Source organism: Hibiscus syriacus, unplaced genomic scaffold, assembly GCF_006381635.1.
Source record: "Hibiscus syriacus cultivar Baekdansim isolate YM2019G1 unplaced genomic scaffold, ASM638163v2 tig00117034_pilon, whole genome shotgun sequence".
NCBI classification, from domain to species: domain Eukaryota; kingdom Viridiplantae; phylum Streptophyta; class Magnoliopsida; order Malvales; family Malvaceae; genus Hibiscus; species Hibiscus syriacus.
In genome coordinates, this window is record NW_024063533.1 from 3,651,102 (window position 1) to 3,672,550 (window position 21,449).

Here is a 21,449-nt window from a genome sequence, read left to right on the forward strand (position 1 = left end):
ATTTGGATTGAAAAATGCAGGGGCCATATCAAAGAGCCATGGTAACTTTGTTTCATGACATGATGCACAAGAGATTGAAGTGTATGTAGATGACATGATTGCCAAATCCCGAACTGAAGAAGAACATATTCAAAATCTGAGAAAACTTTTCCAGAGATTGAGGAAATATCAATTAAAGCTCAACCCCGCAAAATGCACTTTTGGGGTAACTTCCGGGAAACTTTTGGGATTTGTGGTCAGCAAAAAAGGAATTGAGATTGATCCAGATAAAGTAAAAGCAATTCAAGAGCTCCCACCACCCAATACAAAAAAAGAAGTTCAAGGCTTTTTGGGAAGATTAAATTATATATCTCGGTTCATTTCTCAATTAACTGACAAATGTGATCCAGTGTTCAAATTACTTCGAAAGAACAATCCTGAAGTCTGGAATGAAGAATGTCAAGAAACTTTGGATATTATTAAGAAATATTTATCCAATCCCCAATTTAGTATCACCAATGCCTGATAGACCATTAATTCTCTACCTGACGGTCTTCAAAAATTCGATGGGATGTGTACTAGGACAGCATGATGAACAGGAAGGAAAGAAAAAAGCTATTATTATCTGAGCAAGAAATTTACTGATGGTGAAATTCGATATCCACCAATACAAAAATTATGTTGTGCTTTGGTGTGGACTACTCGAAGACTCAGACAATATATGTTATACATACTACTTGGTTGATATCCAAACTTGATCCTTTGAAATTCTTGATGGAATCACCAGCTTTGACAGGCAGAATGGCTAGATGGCGATGTTATTATCTGAGTTTGATATATATGTCAACCAAAAAGCGATAAAAGGAAGTATATAGCTGATTTTCTGGCCAGTCGTGTATCAAATGATTATCAGCCTTTGAACTTCAATTTTCCCGATGAAGATTTGTTGTGCTATCCATGAATGAAGAAATCAGAAAAAATGACACATCTGCATCTTGGAAGCTTACTTTGACGGAGCATCCAATGCTTTGGGATGAGGAATCGGGGGCAGTGTTAATTTCTCCAGAAAATGTTATTATCCCTTTACGAGTAGATGGAGTTCTTTGCACAATCTATGGCAGAATATGAAGCTTGTGTCATGGGATTGAAAGCAGCTATAGAAAGAAAAATCAATTTCTCAGAGATATATGGAGATTCATCGTTAGTGGTGTATCAATTGCGAGGAGAATAGGAAACAAAAGACCCCAAATGTGGAATACCAAATTTTACACTCGAATTAGTGAAAGAATTTGAGAAAGTTACCTTCAATTATCTCCCTCGAGAAGAAAATCAAATGGCAGATGCTTGGCTACATTAGCTGCTATGTTTCAGGCAACTAAGAAAGTTGATGATGCCAATCAAAATGCAAGTATATGAAATTCCTGCACATTGTTATAGTGTGGAAGAAGAGGTAGATGGTAAACCATGTATCATGATTCTGCAATATATCAAAAATCAAAGTTATCCACCAAATGCATCAGAGAAATGATAAAAGAACCTTGAGAAGAATGGCTGCTGGATATTTTCTTGATGGCGAGATTATGTATAGAAGAAGAAGCAATGATCAAATGCTATTGAGATGTTTAAATTCCAGCGAAGCTCGAAATGTCATTGAAAAAAGTACACAGTGGAATATGTGGAACACATGCAAATGGTCTTTCCCCAGAAAAATAATGAGATGGATATATTGGGCTACCATGCACACAGATTGCATTGATTATGCAAGGAATGTCATAAATGCCAGATATATGCAGACAAGATTCATGTACCCCATCTCCTTTACATGTAATGACAGCACCCTGGCCATTTTCTATGTGGGGAATAGATGTCATTGGTGCAATCACACCAAAGCATCGAATGGACATGCTTCATCCTTGTGGCAATTGATTTTTACCAAATGGGTTGAAGCTGCTTCATATGTCAATATTAAAGGTCCACAGTCTGCAAATTCATAAAGAAAGAGATAGTTTGCCGGTATGGCCTACCAGAAAGGATCATTACAGATAATGCTCTGAACTTGAACAACAAAATGATGATCGAACTTTGTGCACAGTTTAAGATCAAACATGCAAACTCAGTGGCATATCGTCCAAAGATGAATGGGGCAGTTGAAGCAGCAAATAAGACCATCAAGAGAATCATTACAAAGACCACTGAAACTTACAAAGATTGGCACGAAAAGTTACCTTGCTCTATATGATACCGAACTACTGTTCGAACATCTACTGGGGCAACGCCTTTTTCTTTAGTCTACGGGATGGAAGCAGTTACCAATTGAAGTTGAGATTCCATCACTCCGAATATTGAGAAATAAATTGGATGAATCTGAATGGATCCAAGCTAGATTTGATCAATTGAACCTTATTGAGGAGAAAAGATTGAAAGCTATTTGCCATGGACAGATGTATCAAAAACGGATGATGAAGTCTCATGACAAAAAAGTACATCCAAGAGAATTCCAAGAGGGTGATCTAGTACTAAAAAAGATCTTGCCTATACATAAAGATTTCCGTGGGAAATGGATGCCTAATTGGGAAGTGCCATACGTTGTAAAAAAGGCCTTTTCCGGAGGAGCATTGATCTTGGCAGAAATGGATGGAAAAATTCTGAGGAATCCAATAAACTCGGATTCTGTCAAGAAATATTATGCTTGAAGAAAAAAAAAGAAAAAAAAAAAAGGGGGTCAAGGTGAAAACCCGCAAAGGGCATTTTGTAACCAAAGGAAGAATTTGAGTTGAAAACCTGAAAAGGCGGCTCAAATACAGATTGATATTAGGCATCCGGCAATTGAACTCTCTTAAGATTTTGACAGTTTGGAAGAAACTTCACATCTACAAGCATTTCGACAACGTTTGAGATCTTCCAGACAAAAGCTTACATCATCTCTAAATTGTGTCAACTTGATTAATTTAGAAATACTTATGCTTATAATTTGTTGAGACATTTGAATTTTTATCATTCTTATGCTTGCCAGAACTTTGAATACAATTCTATCTATTTTCAAGTTCAATTTATTTGAGATTCAATTTATTTTTGGAAATTCAATTTATTCTTCTATGAATTAACATATTTTTGAAATAATTTAAAAATTTCTGAATATTACTTTATGTTAATACTTTTAAATACATGGAATATAAAGTAAGCAAATCATCACCATCTTAAAGCCATGAACATCAAGATTGTTACACGGGATGTTACCGACAACAAGGTCGAATCCGCCAAATCTACTCATCAATTGCTCCAACCGATCACCATTCAGTTCTTGCACCTCTGTTTTCAAAAATATACTAAGACAATAAAAGGCGATCTTTGTAGCATTGATTTCAGCAAAAAGAAATAAGACATTGATATCACTGGGAAACATGTCTCTATACAGATCCTTGTGTATGGTTTTTAAGGAAACCTAGAAGCATTTCCACCTCATCAGGTTCAAGTGAAGCAACTTTATTCCTTCCAACCCATACTAGATTCCATTTTCAGCACTCATCAAGAACATACTTTTGGATACTCAAAGGTGGCTCATTGTCATAAGCTTCAAGAGCCTTACAGATCATTTCTGTCAATTTGACACTTCCTGTACATGTTTATAAACAGTTCAACTTGTTTCTTGGATCATGAAAGACATCATTTCTTTGTCAATGGAAAAGCATCAGCACATGGAGGAAGCAGAATAAGAGAAAATCTGTTCTTAATTGGTAGAATTATGAATATAGCCCTTTTTAGTGTAGTAGCATGGGAATGCTTCGAATCTATAAATTCTGGCTCTACATCAAATAAATATTGTGATATCCTAGTCCAAACATTAACTGAAAGATGAATTTGCCAATAGCATCTTCTGGAAGTGTTCTTTGAGTTATTTGATCTGGTTTGACAGAACAAATCATTGAATTTGGAAGATGAATGTTCATAGCATCTTCTGGAAGTTCTTTGAGTTATCTGATCTGGTTGGACAGAACCAATCATTGAATTTGGAAGATGAATGTGCTCATAGAATCTTCTGGAAGTGTTCTTTGAGTTATCTGATCTGGTTGGACAGAACCAATCATTGAATTTGGAAGATGAATGTGTTCATAGCATCTTCTGGAAGTGTTCTTTGAGTTATCTGATCTGGTTGGACAGAACCAATCATTGAATTTGGAAGATGAATGTGTTCATAGCATCTTCTGGAAGTGTTCTTTGAGTTATTTGATCTGGTTTGACAGAACAAATCATTGAATTTGGAAGATGAATGTGTTCATAGCATCTTCTGGAAGTGTTCTTTGAGTTATCTGATCTGGTTGGACAGAACCAATCATTGAATTTGGAAGATGAATGTGTTCATAGCATCTTCTGGAAGTGTTCTTTGAGTTATTTGATCTGGTTTGACAGAAACAATCATTGAATTTGGAAGATGAATGTGTTCATAGCATCTTCTGGAAGTGTTCTTTGAGTTATTTGATCTGGTTTGACAGAACAAATCATTGAATTTAGAAAATGAATGTGTTCATAGAATCTTCTGGAAGTGTTCTTTGAGTTATCTGATCTGGTTGGACAGAACCAATCATTGAATTTGGAAGATGAATGTGTTCATAGCATCTTCTGGAAGTGTTCTTTGAGTTATTTGATTTGGTTTGGTAAGAACTACAGAACCAATCATTGGAATTAAAAGATGAACTGCATGATCATCTTCATTAAGAAGTTTCTTTTCAAGCTTCTTTTATTCGTTTCCTAAAAATCATAGCACAAGTTTCGCCTTTTCTTGTAATTGGGATCATCACATAATGGCTTCCCATCTTTTACCGGAAGAAGTGCGTCAGCATCTTTAGTCATTTGAGCAGCACATATAAAATTTATCAATTCTGCAATTGATGAATCTGGACCACGTCTCTACATGGCTATTGAAGCTTCAGCATCTGAGAATCCCATTTTTGTCAAGTATAACAGTTTATTCTCCTCAGCAGAATCAGAATTCAAGATTTCTCGGTATTAGAAGAACTATCGATATCTGTGAAATCATCTTGAAAGGTCACTTCATAATCAGATGAGTTGTTATTAGAATCAACATGTTGTATGAATACAAGTTTTTCAAGAGCCTATACTATTGAGTTTATTCTCAAGGTTTTGTTACATAATATCTACATCTATTTGTCAAAGATGATAGATTCTCTGATTTGAAGAAGAAAGATCTATTGGGTTTTTACAATTGAAGAAATACTCAATTCACCGTCTGAAATCAAATAAATTAACATGCATCATATTTTAGGTGTTTACAAAAATAGGTGCATTTTCATTCATTTTCATCTATGTTGAATTTTTAACAGGAATTTCAAAGATTTAGCAAAGATTCAAATCTATCATTTGATGTATTGACATTTCCAGAGAAGGTTCATAATGAGAAGAACTCATCTGAAGAAGGAAGAAGAAGTTCATAATGAGAAGAATTTGTTCAACCTTTTGTCTGAATTCATCACTTGATGGATTATTTTTGCCAGAGAAGGTTCATAATGAGAAGAACTCATCTGAAGAAGGAAGAAGAAGTTCATAATGAGAAGAATTTGTTCAACCTTTTGTCTGAATTCATCACTTGATGGATTATTTTTGCCAGAGAAGGTTCATAATGAGAAGAACTCATCTGAAGAAGGAATAAGAAGTTCATAATGAGAAGAATTTGTTCAACCTTTTGTCTGAATTCATCACTTGATGGATTATTTTTGCCAGAGAAGGTTCATAATGAGAAGAACTCATCTGAAGAAGGAAGAAGAAGTTCATAATGAGAAGAATTTGTTCAACCTTTTGTCTGAATTCATCACTTGATGGATTTTTTTGCCAGAGAAAGTTCATAATGAGAAGAACTCATCTGAAGAAGGAAGAAGAAGTTCATAATGAGAAGAATTTGTTCAACCTTTTTGCTCAAATCTATTACTTGATGGGTTATTTTTTTCAGAGAAAGTTCATAATGAGAAGAACTCATCTGAAGAAAGAAGAGAAAGTTCATAATGAGAAGAACTCATCAAAAGCTTATTCAACCTTTTGAATGACTCTATCACAGAAAAAAAGGAGGTCATCATCCCAGCAGAAAGTTCATAATGAGAAGAACTCATCTGGAGAGAGAGAAGAATTTATTCAATCTCCATTATGATCAAGTGAAGCCAAATGGATAAAAAATTTTATTATCTTTTCATCTTTGCCCTATTCTTGTTAACACAAGAATGAGCAAAGAGGGGCAGCTGAAGATACTAATTTTTTACCCATATTATTATTATATTATTATTATTATTATTATATTATTATTATTATTATCATTATTATTATTATTAATATATTAAAACATATATAAATAATTAATTACAGACCCAATTACAACTGGACCGGCCCAGTTACAAACAAACCAGAACCGGTCCAGACCAACCAGAAACCCTAAACATTTGGGGGTTTCAGTTAGGGTTTCCTAAACCCTAATCCCAGCCGCCTCAGCTTGCTGCCGTTGGATCTGGCAAGATCCAACGGTCCAGATGGCTCCAGATGGAAACCCTAGGGTCTGATACCCTAGGGCCACGCGGCCGCCGTTGCTGTTCTCGCCGCCTCCGCCGCTGCCACGTCCCAACCGAAGGCTCCAGAAGCTCCAACGCCAGCCGTCCACGCCATGGCTACGGGGTGAGTCACCACTGGTAGTCTGGTGACTCACCGAGACCCCCTCTTCGGACCGGTCTGATGGCCACACCGGTGGTGGCTATAAAAGCCACCACCCGAACCTGAAAAAGAAACCAGAGACAGAGACAGAGAGACCAAAAAGAGAAAAGACAGAGCCGGAGAAAGAAAAAAAAACAGAGAAACAATAAAAAAAAAACTACTACCAACGATCTCAGTCAACATCCCACAACCAGCAACCAAAAAAATAGAAGAAAAAGGAAGAGAGAAACTCACCGAGGAAGCCGACCGTCGGATCTCACCAAAACCTTCGAAAAACCGAAGGTATTTTTTTTAGATTTGCTCCGATTGGGAGCCGTTTAAAGGAAAAGATCATCGGAACCGTCATTAGGACGGTCCGATCTACGTTTCGATGTAAAAAAAATTTTCCGGCCACCGAAGACGGTGGCCGGCGACGGTGGTTGACGGCGGACGAACGCCGACTGACGGCTGCCGGCCGGCTGGCTTCTCTCTGTTTTAGAGAGAAGCGAGAGAAAATTCTCTCTCTCAGAGAAGAGAGAGAGAAGGAAAATGAAGAAATGAAGCTGGCCCTTCGGGCCAGCCGGTTTTGGACCTTTTATAGGCCTTCCCGAACGACGTCGTTTCGGGAAGGACTATGCGCGTAATTAGACAATAGTTAAACCCCGTCCGCCGTCCTCCTAACTTGTAAACTTTACATTCTAGTCACTAAATCGATTTTATAATACTTTTAATTCAGATCTTAAATTTTAATTTCTTTTATTTTAGTCATTTTTATTAAAATAATATATTTAGGATAAATAACAGATTTAATCCCTTAATTTTAATAAATAATATTTTAATCCCTAGTTTATATTTTTAATTTATTTTATTCTAATATCCGAATTTTAAATAATTTTATTTTAGTCATTAAATAAATAAAATAAAGAAATAGCATGTTTAATCCCTATAATTTTGATTAATTATAAATTAGATTTTTAAATTTTATTTTTACTATAATTTAGTCATTTATTTCATATGTTTTCATTTATTTTACTGCTTTTAAAATATATTGTTTTAGTGGTATTTTATTTGTTTATATTTTTAAAATATTTTTATATTCATAAATATATATATAATAAATAGTAATTTTTAAATATTTATTTTTAATATCGAAGAAAAGGACAGTCTTAATACAACTGGATGTCCTATTCTGATATTTTAAAATTAAAAATTAAACAATATTATTTAAATTAATATTTATCAATATCAAAGAAAGGAGCTGTCTTAAGGCACCTAGAAGTTCTTTTCTGATATTTTTAAATAAATAAATATTTTTTATATAAATTTGAAATAATAGGATTATAAATTAAATATATTTTTGAATTTTTAAAATTTTAATAATAGAGACAATTTATAATTAAAAAGTACCAATTTTTGGGCGTTGTAGGGGTGCTAATCCTTCCCTAAATGTAACCGACCACGAATCCCTTTTTATTATTAAAAAGAACGAATTTTTGGTTATAAAACGCAGATCAGTTCATTTTGTTAATTGATGTTTTCTTAAAACTCTTTTAAAGAAAATAATTTTTAGGTATTCGACCTACCTGATCCAAAAGGCCGATGGCGACTCATAAATTATTTTCAAAATTATTTATTCACATCAATTTCCCTGCCAAGTATAATATTTCGTGCCCAGACAAAAACCGGTTACGACACAATCAATACACATTTATTGGTGCTTTAATCAATGAGGAACCATGCAAGCAATCATTTCAATATATACCTAAAATTCATTTTCAAAGGTGATTTTGGAGTGTGGTAAATTGAAACTTAGAAGGATGAATATATAACATCAATCATGTAGCAACGATGATGCAAGTGCAAAGGTTGCATCATTTTCCCATCAATGCCATCATCATCTTAACTTGAAAGGCATGCAATAATTTAGTTGGTTTCTTTTGATTTTTGTCAACTTTTTCTTATTATTTTTTTTATATGATTTATTTAATTTTGTTTTCCTTTTCCCTTCTTTGATGAATAAATAGATTTTTGATGAATTTATAGGAATAATACTAATTTCAAATAAAACTATTAAATTAGTATCTATAGTGCAAAGAAATCGATATGACTTTTTACATTAGAAATGTTGAGATCGATACGTACAAAGAAATCGGGAAAAAAAATCCACATACTCATTGATGAACTCTATGTGAATCAGTTCTATAGTGCGGTCGTCATTGATTGCACACTGGATTTCTTAGTATTAGATGGTCTTTCACATGATCACCATCGTCATTTTCATTGTTACTGACAGTTTACCCAAAATCATCGTGTACTAATGGGGTAGATTGATTCATTGGTCTCCTAGTCGTACAGTGATGGATAATGATCAGTGAAGAATAGTGATTGCAGAGGCATCTGATCAACAATTTCATCATTAATGAACTCGGTAAAAATATAAAGAATGACATCGATGAATAAAAGGTCGGTAACTAAGATTCTTGTGATAGAGGAGCAATCCTAGTTAATATCGATGCACATGCAACATACATCGAATATGACAATACTAATGTAGAAAACCCTTACATTGGATACGATGGAGATGGAACATACTACATTAACGAGGTCGATGGCAACGAATGTGTAGAGTGTAGGTATTGATGAGGATGAGGCAGAATGGTTCCCTCTTCTCTGATTCCTTCTTCCCTATTTAATTGGGGTCAATAGTATTGCATCGTTGGACATTTTTTCCTTTTTTCTTGAATTTCTCGGGCTCGATATGGATCAGATAATAGATACCCTTGCCATAACTCATAAATCATGACATATAAATTTTAGAAATTATCATATCAAGTCTTCAAATTAGTTTTTGATAAGGTAAAAAGGTATCAGAATGAGTCCCATATCACTAATCATTATGTGTGCTTTCAGGTACAATCTATATTTGGTTTAGCTCATTTATGACTCTGCTTTTTTTTTCCAAATCCATAGTTGGCCCAGGAATATATTGAATGTATTTAATCTGACGTAGCACATAATCAATTAGATACCACTTAATAATAGTGTAAAAGATAAAAGGCACGATCGCATGTCATATGTGCGATGTAGCCAAAATCTTGGTGGGATACATGCCATATATTATTGATTACAATATGTCATCCACTCAAACTATGATATATTAATATTCATAAACTAATAAAAGAATGTATATTTATTATGATATTTGTATGAAATTCGTAAATATATATATCTTTGCTCTTTCTCTTTGCTTCATTACTAATCGAATAAATTTTAATTCATTTACAATATGCTTATATCTTATATCGGTGAAAAAAAATTACATTAACACGTATGAAATTGTAATTTAAATAGTAGTTTGTTTATTTATAAAAAAGAAATTAAATTAACTAATGATGAGAGGAAATGAGATTGAAACATCATTACATGGAAGAAGAAAAGACATTTGATATCGTACTCATTAGATTGGTCTATCTACGCATTTCTCTAAGAAGAAATGCTAAGATAATTAATTATCGATATATGTGACAACTTCTTTGCAATCTTTTAAGTGTTCTATCCATATTAAATGCACTTAGTTGTAAAACTTATCAAGTAATAAGATACCTTGATGATCTTCAAAATATGTGCCTGAGCGAATGTATTTGCCTCCTTTTATGAGTAGTCATTCTTTGATGTATCAAAATTTTGATTTAGCCAAGTCAAATGAATTTTGCCACCATTGTATTCTTTTAAGACCTTCTCAAGCAAGTTTTGACACATATCATGCATCTTCCAACATTCATACTAGTTAGAACATGATCATCGACTATCATCTTTAAGAGTAATTATGCACTCTCCACATAAAAGATAATGCCGCAATAGGGTTTTAGACAAGGGGCGGGCGACAATGAGAGCAAGGATAATAATTAGGGTTAGAATAGAGAAATTTAGGACGAAAAAGAAATTTTGGGGTTTTTTTTATTTGAAGATGGTGAAAAAGTAAAGTATTGAAAGTTTGGGGGTAGTAAATAATATTTTTATAACATGTCATGTCATCAAACTAATGGGTTTAATGGTCTAATGATTAAAATATTATATATCGATAACAATAATGACCAAAATATTACTTTTTTAAAAATTGGTAACCAAAATAAAATAGACCAAAAATAAAAAGAACAACCAACATAGTTTACCAAAAAATCAATTAGGGCGAGTTTATGAGAGTAAAAAGCAGGCATCTTACTTTCGTGGAAAATAATGTTGACAGGAAAGGACAAACAAACAATTAAAAAAATATAAAAAATATAATAAAAAAAAGATGAAAGCAAAAGTAAAACGATCAGTTGAGTTTTGCTTGACTAGATAATGCCGATGAATATAAAATTATAAAACCCCCAAAATAAATATGAATATGCACTTTATTTTGTGGTAAACTATAACATTAGTGGTCAAACTAGTATCATTTTTATATTTTAGTCACTAGACTATTTTTTGGAAAAATCATCACTAATACTTTATTTTCCCCCTATTTTGATTACATGTCATTAAGTTTGACCGCTATTTAGCATAAATTGAGGTATGATAAAATAATACTTTTGATCCCTAAAACTTATAAATTGAATTATAGTAATTTTAATCACGTGTTATAATCTTATTGGAGGGTTAAATTTATTATATTGTTAAATTATTAAACTGATGACTAAATTGATATGATTTTAAATATTAATGATTTATTAAATTATTTTAAATTAGAACAAATTAATAATATGTATAAATTTTAAGACTAAAATTGTAATTATACCATATCATTTCCTTTAATTCAATTGTTAAACCCTTGATTTTATATCAACTAAGTTTATTATTATTATCACTACTATTATAAGGGTAAACTACACATTTAATATTTAAACTATTATTTATTTCAAAATCATACTTAACGTTTAGTTTATGTTTTAATTTAATATTTTCCGTTAAAAAATTAACAGAACTACTGATGTAACATTTTGTATTTTTTTAATAATGATGTGACATTACTTTATGATTACAAATTGACATGTCAACATCACCATTAAGCTTACTAAAATGAAACTTAGATGAAACATTAGGTATTATTATGAAAAAAATTAAAGTTTAAGTACAAAAATAAAATAAAAGTAATAGTTTAGATACTAAACATATACTTTAACCTTAGTGTTGCAATAAAGAGTAAGATTAGTGTTTAATCGCTTTATTTTATGTATGTATTTAAAACCCTTTGTTGGTGTATTAAATTGAAACACAGGCAAAGAGAGAGAGAGAAAGGAAGACTGCAAGTCCGACAATTTCATTTTTCAAAGAGAAGTGGGAGAGAAAGAGAGAGCCCTCCAACAAAGATAATCAAGCCTTAAATGCGAGTTGGTTGATTTAACTTTCACTTTTCATCTCTTTACCACTAAGCATCCATAAGCTTTCCTCCTCTTCTACTTTTTTCTTTTTCAGTTTTTCTTTCTCGTATAATAATAGTATATATAAGCTTTTCCTTACTTCACAAATCCCCCGAGTTGTACATCATCATAACCTCTATTTGGGGATTTCATTGAAAGAAAGTGCAAAAGGGATGGAATTTCACGAATTCCCATCTCGTTTACCTCGGTCCTCGCCTTCTTTGCTTGGAGATTCCATTGAAAAGCTTAAAGATTTTTGCAGTTTCGCCCTTTCTGCCATTATTGGGAACATTTTCTCTGCGATCTTAACCTTCTTCTTTGCATTAGGTTCGTTTCTTTCTCTCCTCTTCTCTGTTTTGCTTCATTGTTTCTATTAAAGCTTTTTCGATTTCTCGTTGCAGATCTATTTTTTTTATAATTTTGTTTTCATTCAAAGCATCCATACTGCAATAAATTGAATTTGATTTCTCGTTAAATTAGATTTCTCATATTGGTGTTTTGCTCCAAGTATGATATTATGTGGATTCAAGATAAATCAAATTTTGTTGCTGTTCTAATTTTGTTGGATTACAATACTGTGAAAGTATTTTGCTTGCAGACAAAGCAATTTTTGGATGAATTTGTTCTTACATTTAGCTCCGAAATACACCTAGAGTTAATGACAATGTTGTTTAGTTTCCTACAATTAATGCTTGAGACTGAGATTAAGCTTGATGTAGTCAAATATTGGTGAAGAGATTGATATTTTATGTGTGCAGTGGGCACCCTTTTAGGGGCCATGACTGGGGCTTTGATAGGACAAGAGACGGAGAGCGGGTTCCTCCGAGGGGCTGCGGTCGGGGCCATTTCTGGAGCGGTTTTTTCTATCGAAGTTTTTGAATCTTCTCTTGTTCTTTGGCAGTCTGATGAATCCAGGATCGGATGTTTTCTCTATTTGGTGAGCAGTTTTGTGTGTTATCCTGATTTCACTGGTTTGATTTGGTTGATGGTTTCTATGTCAATGAAAACAGGGATATAAAAGAAAATCTTGGCTGATCTAAACTTATTTTCCCTGCAACTTGTGTAGATTGATGTCATTGCAAGCCTTCTAAGCGGGAGACTTGTCCGGGAACGAATTGGTCCGGCGATGCTGAGTGCAGTCCAAAGCCAGGTAATATGCAAAGGGTAGTGGTTTGTTTGCCACAAAGTGATGGTTCTATCAAATAGCATTTTGCTTATGATATTCATTTTCTGTTATCAGATGGGAGCTGCTGAAACAGCTTTTGAGGAGGTCCAGAACATCTTTGACACCGACGATGTTAAGGGATTGGCTGGAGATTTGGTTGAAAAAATCCCAAAGATCATAATCACTAAAAATAACATTGTTGATGCTTCTGGGGAGAAAGTTTCCTGTTCAGTTTGCCTTCAGGTCCAAGTCCAATCACACACACATATATATATATATATATATTCGATTTTAAAACGAGTAACATAGAAGAAGCTTATCCAAGTTCTGTTTTATCTTTACGCAGGACTTTCAGGTTGAAGAAACGGTTAGGAGCTTGCCGCAGTGCCATCACATGTTCCACCTTCCTTGCATAGATAAGTGGCTTCTTAATCATGCTTCTTGTCCATTATGCAGAAGGGATCTGTAATGATATTTTTGTAAACTATACGATTAGATGAGTTGTTTATGTTTTTATTTATACCATGCTCTTACATGACTGGGCTGCTGCTTGTATTTATTCATCAAATCAAATGCTTGCCTATTCTGTCTAGGTACGTTATATATCGCAGATAGGGATGACCATAAGTTGGGTCTGCGATCTCAAACATTGTATAAAAGCTTTTCTCAAACATGTAATTACCCATCTTCATATTGAATCCTGTTTCCTTCCATAAATGACTCTTGTAAACAGGGTCTCTGGGTGTAGGTATTTCCAGTATGGAGTAGGTGCTTCTAGAATTTCTAGTTGAGCTTTTAACCATGTGATCAGTTTCACATGATTGTTTACACTATCGGTAGTATGCCTTTTTATTTGAATTAATCATTAATATCCGATCTATTGACCGATTAATCTAGACCGGATCTTGTATAGACCTATTATAGGAACGATTCTCAACCCAGTTTGCTTCATTTATAAATGTCGGGATTTGAACCTATGAACTTGTTTAAAGAATCTAGTGTCTCATCCCACTAGACCAATTGATTGTTGGTGGTATCATTCCACTAGACCAATTGATTCAATTGTTGGTGGTATGCTTTTATTCATACAAGAACATGATTTCAGTTCTATTATCTTTCACTTTCCAACATGACCTTAATGAGTTGACTTTGATGTTAGAATCTCATCCACACCGGACAACTCGTGAATTTATCAACAAAAGATCCAACCTTTTAATATGTGGATCTAAGTAATTTGTCCTAAAACTTGTCAACCGGGCAAAACCAAGAAATTACGATCTACAATGGCCTCGAAATTTCAACGTTAAGGAAGTCGACAGATGAAGGAGATCACAAAAAGGGTCATGAGATGGCTTTATCAAATTTGCTTTAGTATTTAAGTTCATTCATGTCCTCAAACTATGAGTCAAATTTTAAATTGATTGTAAAGTTTTGAACATTTTAATTAGGGACGGCAGTAGGGTAGGCCTAAAAGTTAACTTTAATGATTTTATTAAAGTCTGAATTTAATTCGATTTGTTTTTTTAATAATATAAGATGATTACAAGTAAGTATATGTTCATAATTTTTGTCATTGGCAACACATACACATTTTGTAAAAGTAACTGTTCCAACTCGGGTCTTCTAGGGAGAACAATAAATATTTATAATATTATGATATTATTTGATTCTAATTTAAACATTTTTATATTTATTTATGATATACATATATATTTCTTCATATTTTTCGTATGTGATACATATATACCATGCAAAGTTGAGAGACTTGAACTTGAAAATAACTTTACTAATTATTAAAAAATTTAGTTATTCGAGTTCTATTTTATAACTCAACTCGAATTTAAAATTATTTCGAATCGAGTCGCATTTATTACAAATCAAGTCATTCGATTTTTTTTGGGTTGAGTTTAGTTTTATTAACTCCTATATCTCAATACTTTTGATTTGAATTTCTTTTCTTCAGGTTTCCCAAAAATGAAAATATGTTTCACTTTTTATATCACTGGACATATAATGATTTAAATTTTGAAGTAAAAAAAAACATTTTTCTTCTTTTTTTTTTTATAAATTTTTTAAAAATAATTTATTTTTTCTTTTACTACAAAAATGTAATTCTTACTTCTTGATAGCAATATGTGAATCCAAGTGAAAGATTTTAAGCTGAAATTTCAAGTGAGGAGTCAACAAATAATTTTGTTCTTTATAAATTTGTAATAGGCTACATATCAATATGTAGACATGTAATCGGATTGTTAATAATAGTTAATCTTTTTTTAACAATTAAGTTACGGTTAATAAAATTTAACTATTATAACGATTAATCGAATCGTTTAAGTTAAATAGCATGGTTAACCTACCGTGAACATCCTTAAATTTACTTAACTCTTAGGTCAGTGAATTCGTTAATAAATAACGGCTGGTGACTTATATACTTGACAAAATTTTAGTTTAATGATCAAAACAGAATCGAGTCAATAGTTTAGTGACAATGAGAGTAGTTTAGTCATTAGGATAATAATAATCCAAGAGCTGTCGCAATTTGCAAGTTGTAAACAGGTACAAAAATATTGGTGTATGGGTACGTACGACATGGTTCATGGGTGGTCCCCCCCACTTGTTTCACGCCACAAATCAATAACACAACAAACCAATAAATAGGACCAGAAATGGAGAATAAAAGTAGACGAATTAAATCATGCTAATTTAATTGAATGAATAAAATCTAAAATTTTAACATAATAGAATAATTAAAACCATATATAGGCTCATACTTTATAAATTAAGATTTTATATATATATATATATATATATATATATATTTATTTTTAAAAATAGAATTTATATGAACCGATTTATTTGTTTTTATCCTTTGATCTCAGGTTCAAACATTATGTAAGAATAAAAACTTTCATTATTTAAGGATTTAGAATCTTTAAAACAAATTTTATCATATATTCACTGCTTAGATAAATATACATAGGCATAATTTCAATTCGGCCAGTGACTATCGGCATCTGATTCTCTTTCTAGAAAGTGACTGAAAGAATATTTTTTTAACAAAACATACCATTTTATCACTATAAAATTCAGTAAAATTAATTCCATGAGTAAATAACATAAAGAAAGCTCATTTCTTCGATACTTCACCATCTATTTTGCCATCCTTTGATGCCTTCAATCCTTTCAAAAACTTATGAGAGAATATTATAAACATAATAAAAAATTATAACATAATATTTTTTTATTATGATATAAATTTAGATTTTTGGTATTTTTATTTTTAAAGGAATGTTAATAATAATTTTAATATTATAGTTTAATTTTAAAGGAAGTTGAAGGATTTTAGGTTAGATTTGTTGAGTCCCGAGTATTTTTTTTATACATAGACATCGAATTTTCGTTTTGGAGGTCCAAAATGGGTTGATTGTAAATTTTGAGTTTAACGATCGCCAAAGATGACGACCAACGACGATTGATGACGATATTGATAGTGGTGGCAGGCAATTGTGCACTTTGATCGAATTCAAGGGTTAAATTAATATTTTATTTAAAATTTAGGAGTCAAAATGATTTTTATTTTTAAATTTAAGGGACAAATTAAAAATTAACCCATCTTGATTAACATGACACGTTATCAAACTAACATAAATTAACTGCTCAATAATCAAAATATAACGATGGATAACATAAAGGATCTATATTTAACAAATAGATAATATAAATAATTAAAATATATATTTTTTGAATTTAAACAATAAAAATGTACAAATATAAAAAAGTGATTAATCCTAGATGTAATGATTTATTTCAATTAGGATAAAATCTTTTTTTTTAAATTCCCATTACAACTCATGAATTACAGAGTAAATATCTTATAATTGTCCTAATAACCAAATTCTACACCCATAACTATTTAGAGGAAGCAAAACGACAAAAGTCTCCCTTCTCCCCCACACATTGAGTCGAAGCCCCAGAATCCTATTGCCAAACCCCTAATTTTTCTTCTATCGACGAATATCCGATGAACGACACGTTCCCTCCTCCGCCCTCCCCTTCATCTGACGAAGATTTCGCCATCGACGGAGCGTGGTATGGCAACATCCAGTATCTCCTCAACATTTCAACCATCGGCCTCCTCTGTTGCGTCCTCATCTTCCTCTTCCTCAAGCTCCGCAGCGATCATCACCGTATCCCAGGCCCCTCCGCTCTCTTCTCTAAGCTCCTTTCTGTCTGGCACGCTACCGGCCCTGATATTGCCCGCCACTGTGGAGCTGACGCCGCCCAGTACCTCTTGATCGAAGGTGGCAGCTTCTCCGTTCTCTTATCTGTCGCCGTTTTGGCTGTTTTCGTCTTACTCCCCGTAAATCTCTACGGCGGCACTGCTTTATTAAGGGATGAGTTCTCCAAAACCACTGTCAGTCATATTAGTAAAGGTTCAGTGTTACTTTGGGTACATTTCATTTTCGTACTACTTGTTATTATTTTCCATTATGGAATGTCGGCCATTGAAGAAAGATTAAGAATTACTAGGTTTAGGGATGGGAATGGAAATTTAAGTGATCCCAATTCCAGTTCGACTGCTATTTTTACGATTATGGTTCAGGGTTTACCTAAGAATCTAGGGGTTGACAAAGGTATTTTGCTCGAGTATTTTCAGTATAAATATCCAGGGAAAGTATACAGGGTAATTATGCCTATGGATTTATGTGCATTGGATGATTTAGCCACTGAAGTAGTTAAGGTCAGGGATGAAATTACCTGGTTGATAGCGAAAATTGATTTGCGTCTTCTGCCAGAAGAAAGTGAAGATGATGTGAATGGAGGTGAAGGATTTTTGGGTTGGATCCGTTGGTTGTGGAGGACAATCCAGCGTGTTTTTGATCAAATTATGAGTAAATTTGGGTTTTCAGATGAAGAAAAATTAAGGAAGCTGCAAGAATTGAGAGCCAAGTTGGAGACTGAATTAGCTGCTTATAAGGAAGGACATGCGCAGGGTGCTGGGGTTGCTTTTGTAATGTTTAAGGATCTATATACTGCTAATAAGGCGGTTCAAAATTTCCAGAATGAGAAAAAGAGGCGGTTTGGGAAGTTTTTTTCTGTCATGGAATTAAAGTTGCAGAGGAACCAATGGAAAGTTGAACGAGCCCCTTTGGCCACTGATATTTACTGGAACCATTTGGGATCTACAAAATTGTCACTGAAACTGCGAAGAGTGTGTGTGAACACATGTTTGTTGTTGATGCTTTTGTTCTTCAGTTCACCACTTGCAGTAATCACTGCCGTGCAGAGTGCTGCTCGGATTATTAATGCAGAAGCAATTGATCATGCACAGTCGTGGTTGGCTTGGGTGCAAAGTTCAAGCTGGATGGCATCTCTAATCTTTCAGTTTTTGCCCAATGTAATTATATTTGTTAGCATGTATATAATTGTCCCGTCAGTTCTTTCCCATCTTTCCAAGTTTGAACGGCACCGCACGGTATCTGCCGAGCAGAGAGCAGCATTGCTAAAGATGGTTTGCTTCTTCCTTGTCAATTTGATCTACTGAAGGCTCTTGTTGAGTCATCATTGGAGAGTGCAATCCTCCGGATGGGTCAATGCTATTTGGATGGAGAAGACTGCAAGAGAATTGAGCAATACATGAGTGCATCATTCCTTTCAAGATCTTGCCTTTCTTCTCTTGCATTTCTAATCACAAGTACATTCTTGGGAATATCATATGATCTAATGGCTCCAGTTCCTTGGATAAAGAAGAAGCTTCAGAAGTTTCGGAAGAATGACATGCTTCAGTTGGTCCCAGAGAATAGTGAGGAGTACCCGTTAGAAAATCAAAACCTGAATAATTTGCGGAGACCACTGTTGCCAGAGAGTTTATTCGACTCTCCTAGGATGGGTGGAATTGACATTCAGGGACAAGATCTTTCAGTCTATCCTATCAGCAGCAGAACGTCGCCTATACCCAAGCAGACATTTGACTTTGTGCAGTATTATGCATTTAATTTGACAATATTTTCCCTGACCTTGATATATTCTTGCTTTGCTCCAATCGTGGTGTCAGTGGGTGCAGTCTATTTTGGATATAGGTATGTGGTTGATAAGTACAACTTTCTGTTTGTATATAGAGTCCGTGGATTTCCTGCTGGAAACGATGGAAGGCTTATGGATACGGTATTGTGTATCATGCGGTTTTGCCTCAACTTGTTCCTCCTCTCGATGCTTTTGTTCTTTTCAGTGAAAGGAGACTCCACAAAGCTGCAAGCCATATTTACTCTTGGATTGCTAGTAATTGACAAACTGTTGCCTTCTGAGAATGATAGTTTTCAACCAGCCCTGTTGGAAGGCATGCAAAATATAGACAGCATTATAGATGGACCGATTGATTATGAGGTTTTCTCACAACCTAGATTCGATTGGGATACATATAACTTATGATTGAGACATTGACGTTCAATTAATTATTTCAATATTTGTGTAGTGTACCACGATGGCTTTTCTAATGAAGTATTTTTTAGGTGCAAGTATGCGTAAGCTTATTAATATTATTATTGCTCCTCCCCCCACCATCAACACATACCTGCTTTTATGGCTCTCGTGTATTCATGGATGTACTTCATGTCAGTCAAACACTTGATGTCCATTTGAAGCATTGAATTTATGCATACAAGTTAATGTTTAGTCAAATGTCCATATATAGTTCTCTTGATTTGTATATTTTTTGGGTTTATTTTTCAATCTAACTTAATGATCATCTCTTTGTTCTTCAGATGTTTAGACCTTTGTAAAAAAAAAAAAACACACAAACACACACACAGCTCCCTTGTGTGTAAACAATGGAAAGAGTCACTCGGTCGCATGTGAGTAAGAACTAAGAAGCCATGGAAACTACTATAAAAACACTGTAGCAGACATGATTTGCATTATATGATTATATGTGCGTGTGTATATATATAACGATATTTGGCAGAAAACAAGAAAGATTTGAAGCGAAAAACAAGGCCGAAAGTACCCCATGCAGAAATCGCTGTAGCAGGCTTCAATGGGAGTTTGTTTGAGATGTGCTGTGATAATTATTCTATAAAAAGCAAAGAGGGTATGCGACAGAGAGAAAATATGTGAAACAGTCCTGAAATAGGAGGGAAGAAAATTTCCAAGGGTGAGGAAACATGGACGAAATAATTTGTAGGCAAAAATTAGAAACCGAGGAAAACTAGGAGATCAAAATGCCAACTTGTCACCACCTTGTCTTCTTCACTCTCTGGTCTTTATATCAAACCACGTTTCTTTCTTAATTTATTTTCCATTCCCAATTGAATGAGAGATTAACTAATATAATAAACTCAGAATTAATAGACACAGACAAAAGTCACTGTGTGTCTTTGCTTGTGACTTGGAAGAATTTCGCTTCTTTGTTTGGAGAGAGAATCATGCAGCGTTTACCAGTTAAAAGCAAGCTTCTGGATTCAGATTCAGACACGACCAAGTTGGGGTTTGGAAGCTATGATCAGCAGCCTCTTTGCCCTAAACCTCGCCGCGTTGGACCTCCCATTCCCGAGTTTCTCAAGCCCCTCAAATGTACCAAGCACAGGTAGGCTTCACTGTCATTCCAATGTTTTTCTCACTCTTTCCTTTTTCTATTTTCAAGGTGTTAGTTTCTTCTTCCCTAGTTCCTCTATATTGGACCAAGGATTGACATTCTTGTTTTCAGAATTCCAACCACTGAAATAAGAACTAATTTGGTCTCCTATGTGATGAACAGCCAACAGAATACCGATGGGAGAAGTGGAGTTCTGAACATGATTGATGACAAGGTTAGGATTTCATTCTTCAAACCATAACATGTCTGTGTTTAGAGATATATAAATTTTCATTCTTTTAATACCAACATATGAACTCAGAAAACTGATGGAGCATGCACAGGTTGTTCGCCAAGCTGTTACGCAGGGTCACCGCCGGGAAGAACAGGCAACCCTTTGGTTCACGACGTGCATTTCGTTCATCGAATGGAGCTTCTCTCACCCTTCACCAGAACCAACCTTTCAGACAAATTTGGCATCCACTCTGCCTCTCCTGCTTGACATTGCACCAACCTTTTTCATGGGGATCTCTTGCACTGGATGGATGAAACTACCCTTATCTGGGATTTTTTTGGTAGCTTTAAGCCTGCCTTTGTTTTTTATCATAATCTATAATGGTTGTGGATCTTTAGCCTTTGTTTTTTT

The 21,449-nt window shown here is 33.9% G+C and overlaps 3 protein-coding genes across 3 annotated transcripts; all 3 read left to right on the forward strand.

Moving 5' to 3' along the window:
- Positions 1 to 12,181: 12,181 nt before the first annotated feature.
- LOC120196412 (NEP1-interacting protein 1-like) lies at positions 12,182 to 13,830 on the forward strand. Its single transcript, XM_039198222.1, has 5 exons — positions 12,182 to 12,395; positions 12,827 to 13,005; positions 13,135 to 13,218; positions 13,309 to 13,476; positions 13,580 to 13,830. Exons 1-5 carry the CDS (start codon positions 12,242 to 12,244, stop codon positions 13,700 to 13,702), a joined length of 708 nt encoding a protein of 235 aa, XP_039054153.1. The 5' UTR covers positions 12,182 to 12,241; the 3' UTR covers positions 13,703 to 13,830.
- Positions 13,831 to 17,192: 3,362 nt separating this feature from the next.
- On the forward strand, positions 17,193 to 19,745 carry LOC120196946 (CSC1-like protein At4g35870). Its single transcript, XM_039198616.1, is given in 2 exon segments — positions 17,193 to 18,770; positions 18,773 to 19,745. Coding segments are annotated over 2 exon segments (2,406 nt in total). The 5' UTR covers positions 17,193 to 17,254; the 3' UTR covers positions 19,663 to 19,745.
- An 856-nt stretch (positions 19,746 to 20,601) lies between these two features.
- On the forward strand, positions 20,602 to 21,305 carry LOC120196906. The gene is made up of 3 exons (XM_039198587.1): positions 20,602 to 20,815; positions 20,987 to 21,038; positions 21,126 to 21,305. Exons 1-3 carry the CDS (start codon positions 20,655 to 20,657, stop codon positions 21,303 to 21,305), a joined length of 393 nt encoding a protein of 130 aa, XP_039054518.1. The 5' UTR covers positions 20,602 to 20,654.
- The last annotated feature ends 144 nt before the right edge of the window (positions 21,306 to 21,449 follow it).

What these genes read in the sequence shown, in the direction of transcription:
- LOC120196412 (XM_039198222.1), top strand. Translation starts at nt 12,242, where the DNA reads ATGGAATTTCACGAATTCCCATCTCGTTTACCTCGGTCCTCGCCTTCT. An exon ending in AACCTTCTTCTTTGCATTAG is followed by an intron (nt 12,396 to 12,826) that starts GTTCGTTTCTTT and finishes TTATGTGTGCAG; the next exon opens with TGGGCACCCTTTTAGGGGCC. An exon ending in TGAGTGCAGTCCAAAGCCAG is followed by an intron (nt 13,219 to 13,308) that starts GTAATATGCAAA and finishes TTCTGTTATCAG; the next exon opens with ATGGGAGCTGCTGAAACAGC.
- LOC120196906 (XM_039198587.1), top strand. Translation starts at nt 20,655, where the DNA reads ATGCAGCGTTTACCAGTTAAAAGCAAGCTTCTGGATTCAGATTCAGAC. An exon ending in CTCAAATGTACCAAGCACAG is followed by an intron (nt 20,816 to 20,986) that starts GTAGGCTTCACT and finishes TGTGATGAACAG; the next exon opens with CCAACAGAATACCGATGGGA. An exon ending in TGAACATGATTGATGACAAG is followed by an intron (nt 21,039 to 21,125) that starts GTTAGGATTTCA and finishes ATATGAACTCAG; the next exon opens with AAAACTGATGGAGCATGCAC.